The sequence below is a fragment of the Vitis riparia genome, chromosome 4 (assembly GCF_004353265.1).
Source record: "Vitis riparia cultivar Riparia Gloire de Montpellier isolate 1030 chromosome 4, EGFV_Vit.rip_1.0, whole genome shotgun sequence".
Taxonomy (NCBI): Eukaryota; Viridiplantae; Streptophyta; class Magnoliopsida; order Vitales; family Vitaceae; genus Vitis; species Vitis riparia.
The window spans coordinates 1,949,571-1,965,505 of NC_048434.1; the positions used below are offsets into that span (position 1 = coordinate 1,949,571).

Sequence of the window (15,935 nt, forward strand, 5' to 3'; positions counted from 1 at the left end):
GCGGCAAATTGGCGGATGTGTGAAGCGTTTGATAGACTGCGAGAGCACAGCAAGTCAAGGATAAAAGCCTCATTTCAATTTTTTGCGTTTCCCCCCTAAATTTTCATCACACCACAAAACCTTCGAGCTCCTTCTTCTCATTGGCAATAGCAATGTCTGACGACGATGATTTCCAGGAGATTCCTCTCACCCAAGCAACTCAACAACCTCTCAAGCCCTCCGATTCCACGCGCCGGCCATCCAAGCGACCGAAGGCTGCGGCCACCGCCGCTCCTGGCAAGGAGAATGTGCCGCCGAGTCGGAAAAAGAGAGATTGTTCGGAGAAAGAGGAGTTGAAATCCAAGGGGAGTTATTTATGTGATTCTATTGAGTCTAGGTTGCTGAATGCCAGATCTGGTGGCGACGGCAATATTACTTGTGGATTCAGTGAGGAATCGGAGGGGAGCTATTCGTGTAATTCTGTGGAGTCTAGGTTGCTGAAGTCGAGATCTGGTGGTGATGGTGATGGAAATGGTGGATTCTGTGAGGAATCGGATGAGGATTTTGAGCAGCTTGACGTATTGATCAGGCTGTGTTCTGAGGGCGAAGAGGAACCTGATTCTGATGGATTTCGATTTCGTGAACAGCGGGGCAGTGGTTCGGAAGGACGAGGGTTGGTTCGGTGTCCTTTATGTGAGATTGACATTTCGGATTTGAACGATGAGTTGCGGCAGGTCCATACTAATGGTTGCCTTGACAGACTGGAGGCTGATAATGTAAACCTTCTCGATCACTTTCATCCCTTGAGTGATTCCAGATATCATTATTTCACATTTTTAGGATACATTTGAAATTATTGATTTTGATACAATGGCTTGTGGTACAGTTCCATCTTATTACAGCTTGGCTAACATACATATTTCTCATGTCAACGTCATATTTGCATTCGGTCCCTTAGAAGCTTGAATTTGAGATGAATTTTTTTACAATGTTATTTTTATTTTCAAGTGTATAAATGAGATGACCCCCCAACAATTTGGGACAAGGATTCATAATTTATTGGGTTGGGTGTTTTAGGGATCAATGAATGCATCGACTTTAGATAATTCTGTTCGTGTCTGACTTATCCACTATTCCTGTTGATGGGGTACCTGAATAATGTTTGATGGATCTATATACTATTATCATTATAGGAAGTTAATGAAAACGACAATCTTAGATGATTCTTGTTGTGCTGACTTATCCACCAGTCCTGTTAATGGAGTATGCTCATCTCGTATGGTACCCCTCTATGAGTCTATTACCATATAAAGCCAACAAGTGTGGTCAGGCATGCATATTTTTTATGTTTAATTTGGATATGAGTGCATGGCCACATTGTTGCCAAGCAGTTTCCTGCCATTTAGCAATGGTTCAAACCCTACTTTCTTGCATGTCCCTTTTTTGAAATATGTTGTTATACTTATGTGGTAATTCTGGGAAATGGTGTTATTTATATTAATCACTATATGTGTATGGGGCAAAATTTTTTTACTAGACAAGACGTTGTGCTTCTTTAATACTAGAACTAATATAAGATATTTAATGCAGGTCCTTCCTAATGGTGACAGAGAATGTCAATTTCCTCAGCCCTTTAATGATGGATCTCCTGTTCAAACTCATCAGAAAGTGGTTGATGTATCTCCTGTTATTGAATGGATACACAGTCTGGGTTTGGGAAGATATGAAGAAGCTTTTATCAGAGAAGAGATTGATTGGGACACTCTGCAGCGGTTGACAGAAGAGGTACCCTTCTTGGAAGTCATATGAAAATATGAAATCAGTTCATTTTTCAACTTAGAGAAAGAAATTTGCTCCAGAATCAGATATGTGCACCAACTAAAAATGTTTTTTTCCTTGAAAACCAGTGCTATAAAGATATTGCTTAATTTTGATTTAATATTTGTCTTTATGTGGTACTCAGTTCATAAGCATAAAGAAACTAGGGTATGCTTTTATTAATCTGCAATGTCAGATATGACTGCCTCTGGTTGCTGAGCAGCTTAGATAGGACAATGAATTGATGTGATAATAATAGAACATAGAGAATGGTAGTTAGGATGTATCAATATGATATTTGTTGCAAATACATGAAAGTATTTTGTGTGGGTGCATTTTTGCGGTGCCAAGAAACTCACACTTGCTTAATATCTGTGTCATATAGTATTTGTCCATACTGTTACCCTGTTTTGTTACATAGATTTCATGCCTCTTTTTCACAGGATCTATTGAACATAGGCGTCACTGCACTTGGACCAAGGAAGAGGATCGTTCATGCCCTTAGTGAACTTAGAAAAGGGAGCACTCATACGGTTGACATCCACACACATGTCCCTGCCCTCAGTGAACTTAGAAAACAAAGCACTCATGGAGTAGGGATAGAAGCTGATGCTTCTAAAGCCATTGTTGATGATACCAGTAAGCTAGCTGCAAACAAGTTGATTACTGATTATTTTCCAGGCTCTGTTACTGATAGGAGCAGAGGTTGCATTTCGTCTGGAGAGCGAAAAGCTGCAGAAAAAATCCAGTTAGGTTCTAGTAGGAAGCAAGTTGTGGTGAAAAATCGTGCCAGGAGTGGAAAACTCAGGGACCTTCCCTTGTGGTGTTGTATACCAGGAACACCATTTCGAGTGGTAAGTGGCATTTCATCTGATAGCAGGTTGCCACTTTTATTACAGATTACTTCCGCTTATTAAAAGCCATTCTCTTCAAATCTGCAGGATGCTTTTCGATACCTTCGAAGAGATTGTTCCCATTGGTTTCTTACTCATTTTCACTTGGATCGTAAGTCCATATATATACCTCTTAATGTTGATCCTCAATCTATACAAGTGGAAGTAGGAGCAGTTACCCCTTCAATCTATACATTTTCTTTGTTTTGTCATTTGCTTATTATTTTGTTTAGTGGATCTACCTGATTTTATTTTTGAACCAGTATCTTATTTCTGGATAAGATTTCATCCTAAATCATTTGGCTTTATCTCAATGTTTAAATTGAAAGTTCGTCCCTATTTTGATTCTATGTTATTTTTGCAAGTTTATGAGGTTAATTTATTTATAGGGCAGCAGTGAGTTACCTCACACGGTTTATTTCAAAACATAATCATGTTTCATGGTCTGCTATGCTGTATAATAGTTGCAAGAAAAAAAGGTTTATTTCATCTTTTTTTCAAAAATTTTTTATGGGATGAACTGTGACTCATACTAACCAAACCGTCAATCTGATGAGGAATTATCTGAAATTCTGAATAGAGCATGTAACTTACACATGGACTTTGTATGTTATATTCTGACAAGGTTACTGGTAAGCATTTTTTATCAGTATGCTAGTTAGACATGGGCATTGCAATGGTTCACAGGTCAAGTTTGTTTGGTTTATAATCCTTCTGCTGCTTTTACTTCAAAAGTAATTGCTTCATTGTTCTAAAGAAGTCTTGGATTATACTTTTTGTGCAGATTATCAAGGCCTTACCAGGTCCTTTTGTCATGGGAAGATTTATTGTTCTGCCATCACAGCAAGGCTTGTAAACATGAAGATTGGGATCCCATGGGACAGATTACAAATTTTACCCCTTAACCAGAAGATCAATATTGATGGTGTTGATGTGACATGCTTGGATGCAAACCACTGCCCTGGTTCCATAATAATACTCTTTGAACCATCCAATGGTAAGGTGTGGCCCAAATTGACACCTTAAGATATTGTGTCATTCAGGTTGCCTTCTCATTGTTTCTGAAATTGATCTTTGGCTTCTTTATGCATCTAGGCTGTCCTACACACAGGAGATTTTCGATTTAGTGAGGAAATGACAAGCATGTCTGTTCTGCAAATGTGTCCTATCCATACTCTAATTCTAGATACTACTTATTGCAACCCTCAGGTAAGTGAATATGAATAGCAAGATCATCTCTCATCAATGGGCTGTGCTGTAAACACAGATTTCTCTTCTTTGTCTTGGATAACCCTCCCTGTGTATGAGCATGCAACTTTGCCTATGCATTACAGGCAAAGTGAGGCAAGTTGGTGTCAAAATTCTGTTTTTTTCCTTACCTTCAGCAAATAGTTTTTTCACTGTGTGTTAATATAAAGTAAAGAATTATTTGGTTTGGCAATACTGAATACTAATAGAAGTTTACTTTCAGTATGACTTTCCAAAGCAGGAGGCTGTAATACAGTTTGTTATTGATGCGATCCAAGCTGAAGCTTTTAACCCAAGGACTCTTTTTTTGATTGGTAGTTACACGATTGGTAGGGTCAACCTCTCTTTCTCTCTCTCTCCACCATTCCCCTGGAAGTTACAGGATTTGACCTTGAAAGAAAATTTGCCATTATTATTAAATTATTTTCTCTCTTTATCTGTTGTATATATTTTGTTTGTACAAATAATTCTGATTTTTGACATTTTTTCCAAGAATTCATGGTCAGTTCTTGTTTTTTTCTTTATTAGATCATTGTCCAGTTTATAATTCGGAACTATTAGTTGAAGGTTGCATATCAATTTATACTTGTATCAACTTTACAACCCATCTCTCACTCACTCACTTACTGCTGTAGTACTTTCCTTTTTGTTTTTGTTTTCTAGAACAGGTAAGGAAAGGCTTTTCTTGGAGGTTGCTCGTGTTCTCCGTAAGAAGGTATATGTAAATGCAGCTAAACTGCATATTCTAGAATGCTTGGAGTTTCAGAAGGAAGATATGCAGTGGTTTACGTTAAATGAACAGGAGAGCCACATTCATGTTGTGCCTATGTGGACACTAGCAAGCTTCAAACGATTGAAGCATATCTCCAATCAATATGCGGTGAGGGTTGCAAAATTTTGTCATTTTTTCAAATAAATTTGTCTACTGGAGTTTTCAAATTCAGTTTGTCAGACTTAAAATACTCCTAATGTGAATTATTGTTGGGAGGTTCCAGAAGGGTTTGTGAAAGGAACAATTAAATTCTCAAAGATAACCATAAAGAGAAGATAAGCCAAGGTGATTGTTTGGCCACACTTGGGCACTAGGCTATTTTTCAAAGTTGGGTAGTGAGTACCTGGGCACACTAGATACATGCTTTTTTTTTTTTTTTTATCAATTTCTGGTTCACAGGAATAAAGCAGCTATCAAAACTATCGTTGTCAGTAGGCTCATTCCCTTGGATTGTGGGTTCTTTCTCTCTTCCTTGGTTTTACTGGTTTCCATTAGGCTATACTAGGAAATGTGAATAATGGTTCTAATATATTTGTTCAGGATTTTGTAAGGGAAATAAAACTTATATTAATACAACTTGGTATGAAAAGTAAAGAATTGTAAGAAATAAAATTGTAGATTCCAACTGAGTTCTCTCTTTCTCGCATTTTATTTTCTGATGTTTGTTGTTGTGCTTCAATATACCTAAATTTACCCTTTAAATACCATGAATTAATTTTGACCAATTAGGGTTTTCTTAAATGTTTATATAGGAAAATTTGAAAATTCAAATCTTTTTTTGACTGGATTGTTATTGCACACCTACCTGTTCTGCAACCCCCTAAGCACTTTGCTACCACATTTTGACTTCCTACAATTTATGTCACCTTTGCCTGTAAACCACCCCATTTTTTATGGTCTTCACATCATGTGTATGCTTATTGCGCAGGGTCGATTCAGTCTTATAGTTGCTTTCTCTCCTACTGGTTGGACATTCGGTAAAGGAAAGAAAAAGACTCCAGGGAGAAGGTGGCAGCAGGGTACCATCATAAGGTAATGTTCTATTCCTCAATTTTTTACCCCGATTTTCAATCAAATTCGGAATTTGAGACACCCTTTCTGTTCTTGTAGTTTATGATCAATGGTAAAAAATCAGTGTTAACTTATGTTTTTGTTGCCTTTCCATCCAGGTATGAGGTGCCATACAGTGAACATAGCAGCTTCACAGAACTCAGAGAGTTTGTCAAGTTTGTGTCTCCTGTAAACATAATTCCGAGTGTCAATAATCACGGGTCAGAATCTGTGGACACCATGGTTCGCCTCCTATTATCCTGACTGGCCCAGGTAAGTGTTCTGTTTTCGCACATGAAAAATATCCTTTGATAATGTCGCTTCTGCAAGGGCCTGCTGCGGATATTTTGCCTGATTTCACATTAAGATAAACAGTAATACCGTGGTATTGTCTTTTTTGGCCTGATGGCTTTGTCTTTTTTTCCTTTTTCCCTTTTTTTTTTTTGTATGTTTCCCCCGTCTATAAGGAACATGTGAAAATAGGTTCATGGATGGTGGAGAAAGGGACAAAAGATTTCTACTTTTAGCTGTAATGCTGCTGATTCATTTATTCGCTCCACACAATTCATATTGCATGTTACGATCACAATGATGGCTTAAATCCCTCCACCCCCTTCTTTCTTTTTATTTTATTAGTTTCCAATGATGATTTGGTTTAATGAGTCTCATATTTCATGCACGGGACCATTTGGACCGAGTGTAGGAAATTGTCATTATATCAATTGTTACTTTCTAACTGAAAAAGAAAAAATATAAGAATAAAAGACAGAAAAAAATAAAAAAAATATTTAAAAGTAATAAATTATTTTTATATAAATTTTAATTTTTTTATATATATTTTGTAATAAAATTAAATGTGAGAAAATTATTTTTTGAACTTCTTTTCCTTTACCGCTTTCAAACATATACCTAATTGGAGCTATTTCATTATCTATAAGTTAATAATATATCACCACTCTTAGGAATTTTAATTGGAGCTGTGTTCTTCGAATTTAAGTACACACTTACATGATGTAGATTTGAAGTTGGGTAACATCATAGCATTTTTTTTGGTCAATTAGAATTAGGATATGTTAGTACAATTTTTATTAAGTGTATACTTAAAAGTAATCTTTAACATTTTCCTTAAAGTAAATGATCAAGACTTTTTTCACGCGCCTTACCGCACATTGGTTGAATTTGACTTGAGATTATCCACAACGGCACCTTCTCCTCAGTCCTTAGTCCACAAAGACGCGTGACTTTCGTAGAACACAATTCTACATTAACTTTTTAACTTCTAATAAATCTCGTTTAATTTCAAAAACATTATTAAAATATAACTTTTCTTTTTCTTTATCCACTGGTTTCTCAAACAATCACTTTTATTTTAATAATAATTAATAAAAAAATTAATTTCATTAAGATCCCTAAAATCTTAAATTTACATGTAAATTTACTGTTAGATTTTAAATTTAATTAATTAATTAATACATGCATTTCATATATAAAATTAATTTTAAATATATTTACCTAAAATCTCTTTAAAAATTAAATTTTATAAACAAAATAAATTTATAAAGGTGTTAATGGATGAAATTTGGAATCAATAGTGCTTTGATGCATTTATATTAAACTTTTAAGCTATGAGTAGTTCTAAAAAATTTTGAGAAAAAATGACAAAATTAAATATATAAATTTAAAATTAATAAATTATTTTGATATTTTATTTCAGATGCACTTATTCAACTCTATTATATATAAATTTATCACTAATTTTAATTATATTTAATTTTTTTTCATAAAAAAAAACATTAAAAAATAATATTTTTAATATATATATATATTTTTCCTATATTACATTCCCACAACCAACCAAATATAGCCCTAGGATACAACTAAAATTAACCCATAGTTGTCCCAAAATTTACAAATCTAAGGATAGGTAGTTAATATTATTATTTAATTAATTAAACATTCTTTTCTCATATGTTGGGAAAAAAAAAATAGATTTCTTTGTTGTTCTAAACGTGCACCATTAAAAATATTATATCAAACCCTCCAACACTATTTCTAATATTGAAGAAACTTCCTTAAATAAAATAAATTGTAATATCCATAAGAGAAATAACTTGGAAAAAAAAATTAAAAAATTAGTGGGTAGACTTCAAATATGGTTCATGAGGTGAGCTTTCTTTGTTGACCATTCTGAGATGACCAACATCCGGCGGAAAGACACTCCATTTGGTGCTGACAAGGCCTGTTTAGCGGGCGTGTGTTCATTAATTAAGGAATAAAAAACGTCTAGGTAGTGGAAGATCATGGTCAAGATCTTCACGAAAAGTACAGTTTGGCACATGCATGCTGTCCAAATTATTATTATTATTATTCTTCAATAGACCTGCTAGTTCAAGTTCCAAGCAATTTCCAACCACACTGACCCTTACCCAATGTCATCAACTTTTTACATTTAATATATGTTAATTATTTGTTTACAATATTTCTAAGAAAATGATTTAAAAATGTAATAAAATAGAGGGAAAAAAAAATACTTTATTTATTTGACCGTTAATTCAACCAAGAAGCTTCGACATATGTGGTGCAATAGCCTAAAGAAAATGATTTTAAAATGTAATAAAATAGAGGGAAAAAAAAAACTTTATTCATTTGACCATTAATTCAACTAAGAAGCTTTGACATATGTGGTGCAATAGCCTAAAGGAATTAGGAGTTATCTTTTTGTAGATAAATTAATTTGAGGATTAATTTTATTGACACTCTTTGAAGTTTTGGTGCAAATATATTAAAGATATATTATATATATATAATTTATTTTTAAAAAAATTATTAAGTACCTCTACGTAAAATTTTTTTTTAAAAATAAGTTTTATAAACATAAAAAACTTTATTAAGATGATAACTAATCAAATTTGAAATTATTGGTCATTAGGTGTATTTATATCAAATCTTAAGGTTTTAAGTAAAAATAACTAAGACTAAGGTAGTGTTTGTTTTTTTGGCTTTTTGCTTAAAGCAATTTGTTTTCAGAATTTATGTTGTTTGTTTTTCTACTTTTTCATGACTTATTATAAATTTTTTACTAAATAAAAAAGGCCAAAATATGTAGCTTTTTTTAAATAGAAAAAAAACATATTGGTTTTTCTTTACTTTTTAATATTTAATATAAATAAAATACTACAAAAATAAACAACTTAATATTTAACTTTATTAAGCATTAAGATTCTATTTAGAATTAAGTAAAAAAAACAAACACCACCTAAGAGGGTGTTTGTTTTTTTGGTTTTTTGCTGAAAACAATTTATTTTCAGAATTTAGGTTTTTTATTTTTATATTTTTTCATAATTTATTATAAGCTTTTTACTGAATATAAAAAGTCAAAATATGTAACTTTTTTTAAATAGAAAAAAAAATATATTGGTTTTGCTTTACTTTTTAATACTTAATAAAAATAAAATACTACAAAAACAAACAATATAATATTTAACATTATTAAGTATTAAAGTTCTATTTAGAATTAAGTAAAAAAACAAACATCACTTTAGTAAAATTAGACCTTAATTTTATATTAGGATTGAGAAATAGATTAGTTGTGTCTTCAATCATGTGACAATCATGAGCCCGTATTGAAACTTGATTACGTGGGATTGATTGATGATTAATTTTAAAATACATATTTACTTTCTTTTTCAGTTTGATTATTATTAAACGCTTTTTCCTTATTATTTAAAAGAGCCAAAAATTTAATATTCAATGAAATCAACTACAACTACGAACATCTCATCTTATACTATAAATTTATAATCTCATACTAAATTTGTTTTATTTGATTTAAATGTATTATCATAAGCTAAAGATCAATAAGAGAGTAGCATATCAAACATAATTGCTAGAGAGATAAAACTTGATGGAAATTAAAATAAACAACCACAAGGAATGGAGCAAAGAAAGTAAGGCTAACCACATTGTAACTTCTTAATAAATGGTTTCACCACTAGAGTAACTTTCATATTCTATTCATATGTTGCCTTTTAGAATAAATCTCCCTATCCTTATCTTCAACCCCTAAGTCTATTCAACTAACTTGTTTTAGATACTAGTACTAAGATTAATTAGAATCTCATGATACTTCATGGGTGGGCATTCTAGGAAAAAAAATCCATCTAACTTACGTTTGAAATTGTGAAACAAAGGATAATAGTAATAAAAATTTCATTTTATTTCTTGTTTATTACTATGCTTGAATTGCATTTTAGAAATGAGAATAAGAAAATCATTTTAATCATCGAAATCAAAACCCATTCATATTGGGATTTTGATTCTTTATATCCATGTGATATTCCATTTTTCCTTCATTTCTCGTCTTATATTTATTCATAATTCTGTTTATCAAACACACTTTAAATGAAAAATCAAATGTCACAATTACATTGATAGTTATACTGATTATCGATCAAATATTCATTACTTGCTCCATATAATAACTATTTAATATTTAAAATCCTAAATTTTACTTTCTTAAATTTTGAGTTTAATTACCCCTTTTCGAAAGAACACTCCAAGAAAAAAAAATGATGTTTTTCACATGTTAAAAGAGATAAGAACTCATTTGATAAGCTTTCATGCAATATATTTTGATACATGACATAAATATCTTTTTCCATAATAATTATGTATGATGTGAAATATTTTAGAGATTGAAACTATATTATAAACTTAATTATATCAACTCAATCGATAAAAGCTCGACTTTCATAAATTTATGTGATTATTTTTTAAAGGATAATAATGGAAATCAAGTTAACTAACTCCAATTAAGTTCAATCCAACTTCTCATAAACTTAAAAAAGAAATAAGGGGTTTCTTTGTTGTTTTGGTTTTTCAAACAAACCCTACATAAGATAACGATGTTGCACCAACAAAGGTGTGGCCATGAATGTAGAAGGCGAACCCACCAATCCCATATCCTCAACTCTGCCAATCACCCCTTCTAGACCTCCTCTTATCAACAAAAATTAGATGATAAGAGCATTATTTTTTTTCTAAATAAAGATTTTAATTTTTTGGGGTTTACACCAATAGTATTGGTCATATAGATTTACCAAAAGAATTCATAGTGGCTTCCAAACTAATTAAAGTTAATATTATACACCATCATTATTCTTTGGTGTTATAAATCTTGAATTTAATCAGAGGGCGATGGCACATGTTAAAACTTGGCCATACCCCCTCCAAAACTTGGTCATATAGATTTACCGGAACTTCCAATTTTTTCCGGCAAAAATAAGCAACTCCGTCAGTTAAAATTCGCCGGAGCACTCAGAAGTTCCAGAGGAATGACGACTGCTGAAAAAACTCTTCGCCGCCACTCTCATCCATCGGGCTTGGCGGAGAAATCCCGAGTCCACCGCCATCGATATAGCTGTAGTCCCTTATGCTCCAAAACGATCCGTCCATTATCGTTTCGTTCTCCAACTGTTCCGACAACGAACAAGACGGCGTGTAGTTGTAGTGCTGCGACTCCGACTGCGAGTGCTGCGACTCCAACTCCGAGCATTCTTTCGGCGGCTCTTCGTTGGCGAATCTCGCGGCGACCAGTTGGATCTCCGAGGGAGTGAGAGACTCCCGACCGGGGATATCCGGAGGGTTGTCGGGGAAGTTGAACTTGGCGCCGTGGCCGCGGAGACAAAAAAGGGCAGCGTCGAATGCCCGCGCCGCCTTCTCCGGCGTGTCGAAGGAGCCCAGCCAAATCCTCTCTCGGCTGTTGGGGAGCCGTATTTCTGACACCCACTTCCCCCATTTCCTCTTCCGCACTCCCTTGTATTTCGTCTCCGAGTTCCCCGGCTGTCCCCCTTCGGAGGTAGTGGCGGCTGTTGCGGCGGTCGGCTTTACCATTTGTAGGCGGACGATTGAGGAGATTAAGATTCTAGATAGAGAGAGAGAGCGAGGTGAGTGTTGAGACTATGAGGTTGGCGGCTGTAGAGCGTGTGCTATATATAGTGTGGTGCGTGTTAGAAGCGCGTTGAATGGAGTTAAAAAGAGCGTAAATGTATCATCCACGTGTCCAAAAAGTTAAACGCCATGATGTGATGAACGCGGTAGGGTCATTATGAATAGTAACACGTGTATTTTATGCCAAAGGAGTTGGTGGCCCATCCGCTCCCTTCCTACATTTCATATTTTTATTTCCTTCTATTTAGAATATAAATATAGATTCTCCCCTTCCTCTTTTACCCTTCAAGATAGTGATTGATAATTTTAACATCACAATGTGTCAAACATTAATCTTTGTATCAAAACCTGGGAATTGGTCATTAGAATCGGAGATGAATGAAAACCATTGAAAAAAAAAAATGAAAGAATAAGAAAAGGAGAAGAATTTTGAATAATTGTTTCATTTGGATTTATATTTTAATTTTGATTAAATCATTTAATTAAAAAATAAAAAATAATATAATTCGTGCATGCATACACAAAAAATTGCAAATCTACATCTTAATGACAACCTGCTCTTTCTCATGAATTGATTAGTTTTCAAGTCAAATAAATTTTTTGACTTGAATATTCATTGATCTGTATACAATGTTTGATGTCATACAATCGATTCAAGGAGTATCCAATGTAAACCAAATAACCAAATGAGAAGAAAATTTGTTTAAAATGCTTTAATATAATTAAATATAAAATTTTTATATAACATCAAATTGCACCTCATAAAAACTTTAATACAATAAGGGATGAACCATCAAATCTATGATATTGTTTCCATGGTGTTCTATGACATCTATTTGATTAGCTCTCATGAATTGAATAATTTCGAAGTTAAAAGATTTGAATTTATTGACTTGAGTACTCAATGATCCATATGTAGCTCGGTGTTATCAATTCGAAGAGTATCCATTGTAAATCAAATAATGAAACAAGAAGAAAAATAATCTAAAATGCTTCACTATAATTAAATATAAACAAAATTATACAATGGAAATTACATCACACAAGACCTTAATATAATTAGGGATAATGATCAAATGATGTTGTCTTCGTGATGTTTTGTAACACCTACTTTATTAGTTATCATAAGTTGATTAGTTTCGATCAAGGTTACAGTAGTTGAATTTGTTGACTTAAATGCTCAATGATTTGAATATATCTCTTTTAATATCATGCTATAGATTCGATGAGTATCCATCATAAAATAAATAGCCAAATGAGAAGAAAAATTTATTTAAAATATTTTAATCTTATTAAATAGAATTTAATTTCGATTGTAGTTACAAAAGTTGGATTTTTTTACTTAAATGTTCAATGGTCTATATACAACTATGTTGTTGTTGTACTATTGATTTAAGGAGTATCCACCACAAACCAAATAGCCAAACGAGAACAAAAATTCATTTAAAATATTTTAATAATTAAATTCATATATATAGAAAATTACACCATACAACATTATGATATAATTAGGAACGATCTATCATTTAGATGATGTTGTTTTCATGATGTTCTATGTCATCTACTTGATTAGTTGTAATAAATTGATTAGTTTCGATCAAGGTTCTAGTAGTTGTATTTGTTGACTTAAATGCTCGATGGTCCAAATATATCTCTTTTGATGTTGTACTGAGATTCGATGAGCATCCATCATAGACCAAAGAGCCAAACGAGAAGAAAAATTATTAAAATATTTTAATATTATTAAATAGAATTTAGTTTTGGTTGTAGTAATAAGAGTTGGATTTTATTAAAATATTTTAATATTATTAAATAGAATTTAGTTTTGGTTGTAGTAACAAGAGTTGGATTTTTTTACTTAAATATTCAATGGTCTATCTATAACTCTTTTAATGTCATACTATTGATTCGAGGAGTATCCACCATAAACCAAATAGCCAAATGAGGAGAAAATTTATTTAAAATATTTTAATAATTAAATATATATAATTACATCATACAACATTTTGATATAATTAGGAACAAGTTATTATTTAGATGATGTTGTTTATGTGATGTTGTCTTTGTGATGTTCTATGATATCTACTTTATTAATTCTCGTGAATTGATTAGTTTCTATCAAAGTCATAATAGTCAAAATTTTTGGCAATCAAACTTTTTGGCTAAATGCTCAGTGGTCCATAAGCAACTCACTTAGTATCATACTTTTGATTCGAGAAGAATCCATCATAAATAATAGTCTTTGTGATGTTTTATGCAATGATGAAAATATCGGTAATTATGGATATATCGGTATTTAGATTTTACGGATATATCAGATATATCGATAGACCAAAAATTGATCAAGACTTATAAAAATGTAGAAAAAAAAACTTATAAAAATGAAATTTGAAGTATAATAGATATTTTAAAGTTACTTTGTTGAATAAATTGATATATGTATGATATGATTTGTAATATTGAATTTAATTATATTGTGTTGATTGATAAGAAATGTGAATTTTATAAGTGTACACTTATTATGAAGTTAAATTATTACAAATATTTTAATTATGTGATTCAAATATATTACTATGTTAAGCTAATTTACTTACCTCTATTGAAAATATATTAATTAATTGTAAAAATGTATTAATTTAAATTCAATGTTATACTAATTTAAAAATGTACTTAGTTAATTTATTCTCAATATGTTATTATTACACTTGAATATAAAAAAAAATTATTAATTTAAAACTAAATTATTGTAAATGTACTAATTATGTGATTTAAATATACTTATGATTTTTATTCAAAAATATTGATAATTTTATTTATGATTTTATATTTAATTAGTGTACAAAATAAATTATAAGATAATTAAAATTAACTTATTTATAATAATTTAATTTTTTTTACTGTTTTTCACTAATATATCTCTGAAATTTTAGTGATTTTTTCTCATTTAAGATCAATATTTTGCTTGTATCGTCGATATATTTGTTATTACCGATATATCATCGATATTTACTGATATTTCTATCAGACAATCTATCTTACCTATATACCATATCCACATTTCCAATTCACGATATGTCGACAATATATCACTGATATATCCCAATATTTTTGTCTTTGGTTTTATGATATGTACTTTATTAACTCTCATTAATTGATTAGCTCAGAAGTTGAAAGAGTTAGCTGGTATTGTACTATTGATGTGAAGAATATCTATCATAAACCAAATAACCAAATGAGAAGAGTTATTTAAAATAATTTAATATAATTAAATATAAAAAATGGTATGTAATAGAGAATTATACACGAGACCTATATGTTAGGAAGTGTTCAAAATTCCTAATTAGTATAGATTCCTTTTTGTAAAGAATATTATATAAAATATTTCTAGGTTGATATATTATTATAATATTAGACTTCCTTATAGAATAAGGAAGGTTATTGGAAATATCTTTATAAATATTTTAGGTCATGAGGAGAAAAAGTTGTGAGATGGAGATGGACCTGTAGAAACTATACGAGGTGGATAGAGATGTGAGGAAGAACGGAGGTACCCGATGGAGCTAGATGGCTCGTAGTAAGGTATGGATACAAGGAGTGGGGAAACATGAGATGTTTCTGGAACCCAATAGTTGTATCTGGTTTTGTCCTCTGTAATATTATTTGTTATATAATGGAATCATTCTCTCTCATCCGTGGACGTAGACATGGTTGGCCGAACCAAGTTAAAACTTCGTGTACCGTATGCGTGATTGTTTTATCTTTGTGTTCTTGAACTAACATTGTTGGCATCAAAACTTTCGCTGACATAACAACTGGTATCAAAGCTTGGGTTGAAGATTTCTGGAAGAGTAAAAGATCACAAAGCACACAAGATGAAAACAAAAGGAATTTTCATTAAAGGTGGAGTTGATTGCTCTTTCGTGGTGATATGATACAAAAAGGTTTGTCTCATGGAGAGATTGAAGATTAACTTCATGGAATTTGGTCCAAGGTGGAGATTGTTAGGAAGTGTCTCAAATTCCTAATTAGTATAAATTCTTTTTTTGTAAAGAATATTATATAAAATATTTCTAGGTTGATATATTATTGTAATATTAGACTTCCTTATAGAATAAGAAATGTTGTTGGAAATATCTCTATAAATATTCTAGGTCATCAAGGGAAAAAGTTATGAGATGGAGATGGACCTTTAGAGACTATACGAGGTGGATAGAGATGTGAAGAAG

General features: G+C 31.8%; 2 protein-coding genes across 3 annotated transcripts; one reads left to right on the forward strand and one right to left on the reverse strand.

The window, feature by feature from the left end:
* The first annotated feature begins 34 nt into the window (after window positions 1-34).
* Window positions 35-6,369, forward strand: LOC117912859. 2 transcript variants are annotated; one of them, XM_034827614.1, is made up of 10 exons: window positions 40-755; window positions 1,570-1,764; window positions 2,241-2,651; window positions 2,739-2,802; window positions 3,475-3,692; window positions 3,786-3,899; window positions 4,162-4,267; window positions 4,607-4,818; window positions 5,639-5,742; window positions 5,880-6,369. In XM_034827614.1, the coding sequence occupies exons 1-10, from the start codon at window positions 153-155 to the stop codon at window positions 6,022-6,024; spliced, it is 2,172 nt and encodes a 723-aa protein (XP_034683505.1). In that variant the 5' UTR covers window positions 40-152; the 3' UTR covers window positions 6,025-6,369. The 2 variants fall into 2 exon arrangements, with proteins under 2 accessions (XP_034683507.1, XP_034683505.1); XM_034827616.1 differs by lacking the exons at window positions 5,639-5,742; window positions 5,880-6,369 and having other exon boundaries at window positions 35-755; window positions 4,602-4,761.
* Window positions 6,370-10,598: 4,229 nt separating this feature from the next.
* On the reverse strand, window positions 10,599-11,699 carry LOC117913168 (ethylene-responsive transcription factor ERF017-like). Its single transcript, XM_034828114.1, has one exon. The coding sequence runs from the start codon at window positions 11,650-11,652 to the stop codon at window positions 11,077-11,079; it is 576 nt and encodes a 191-aa protein (XP_034684005.1). The 5' UTR covers window positions 11,653-11,699; the 3' UTR covers window positions 10,599-11,076.
* Window positions 11,700-15,935: the final 4,236 nt, after the last annotated feature.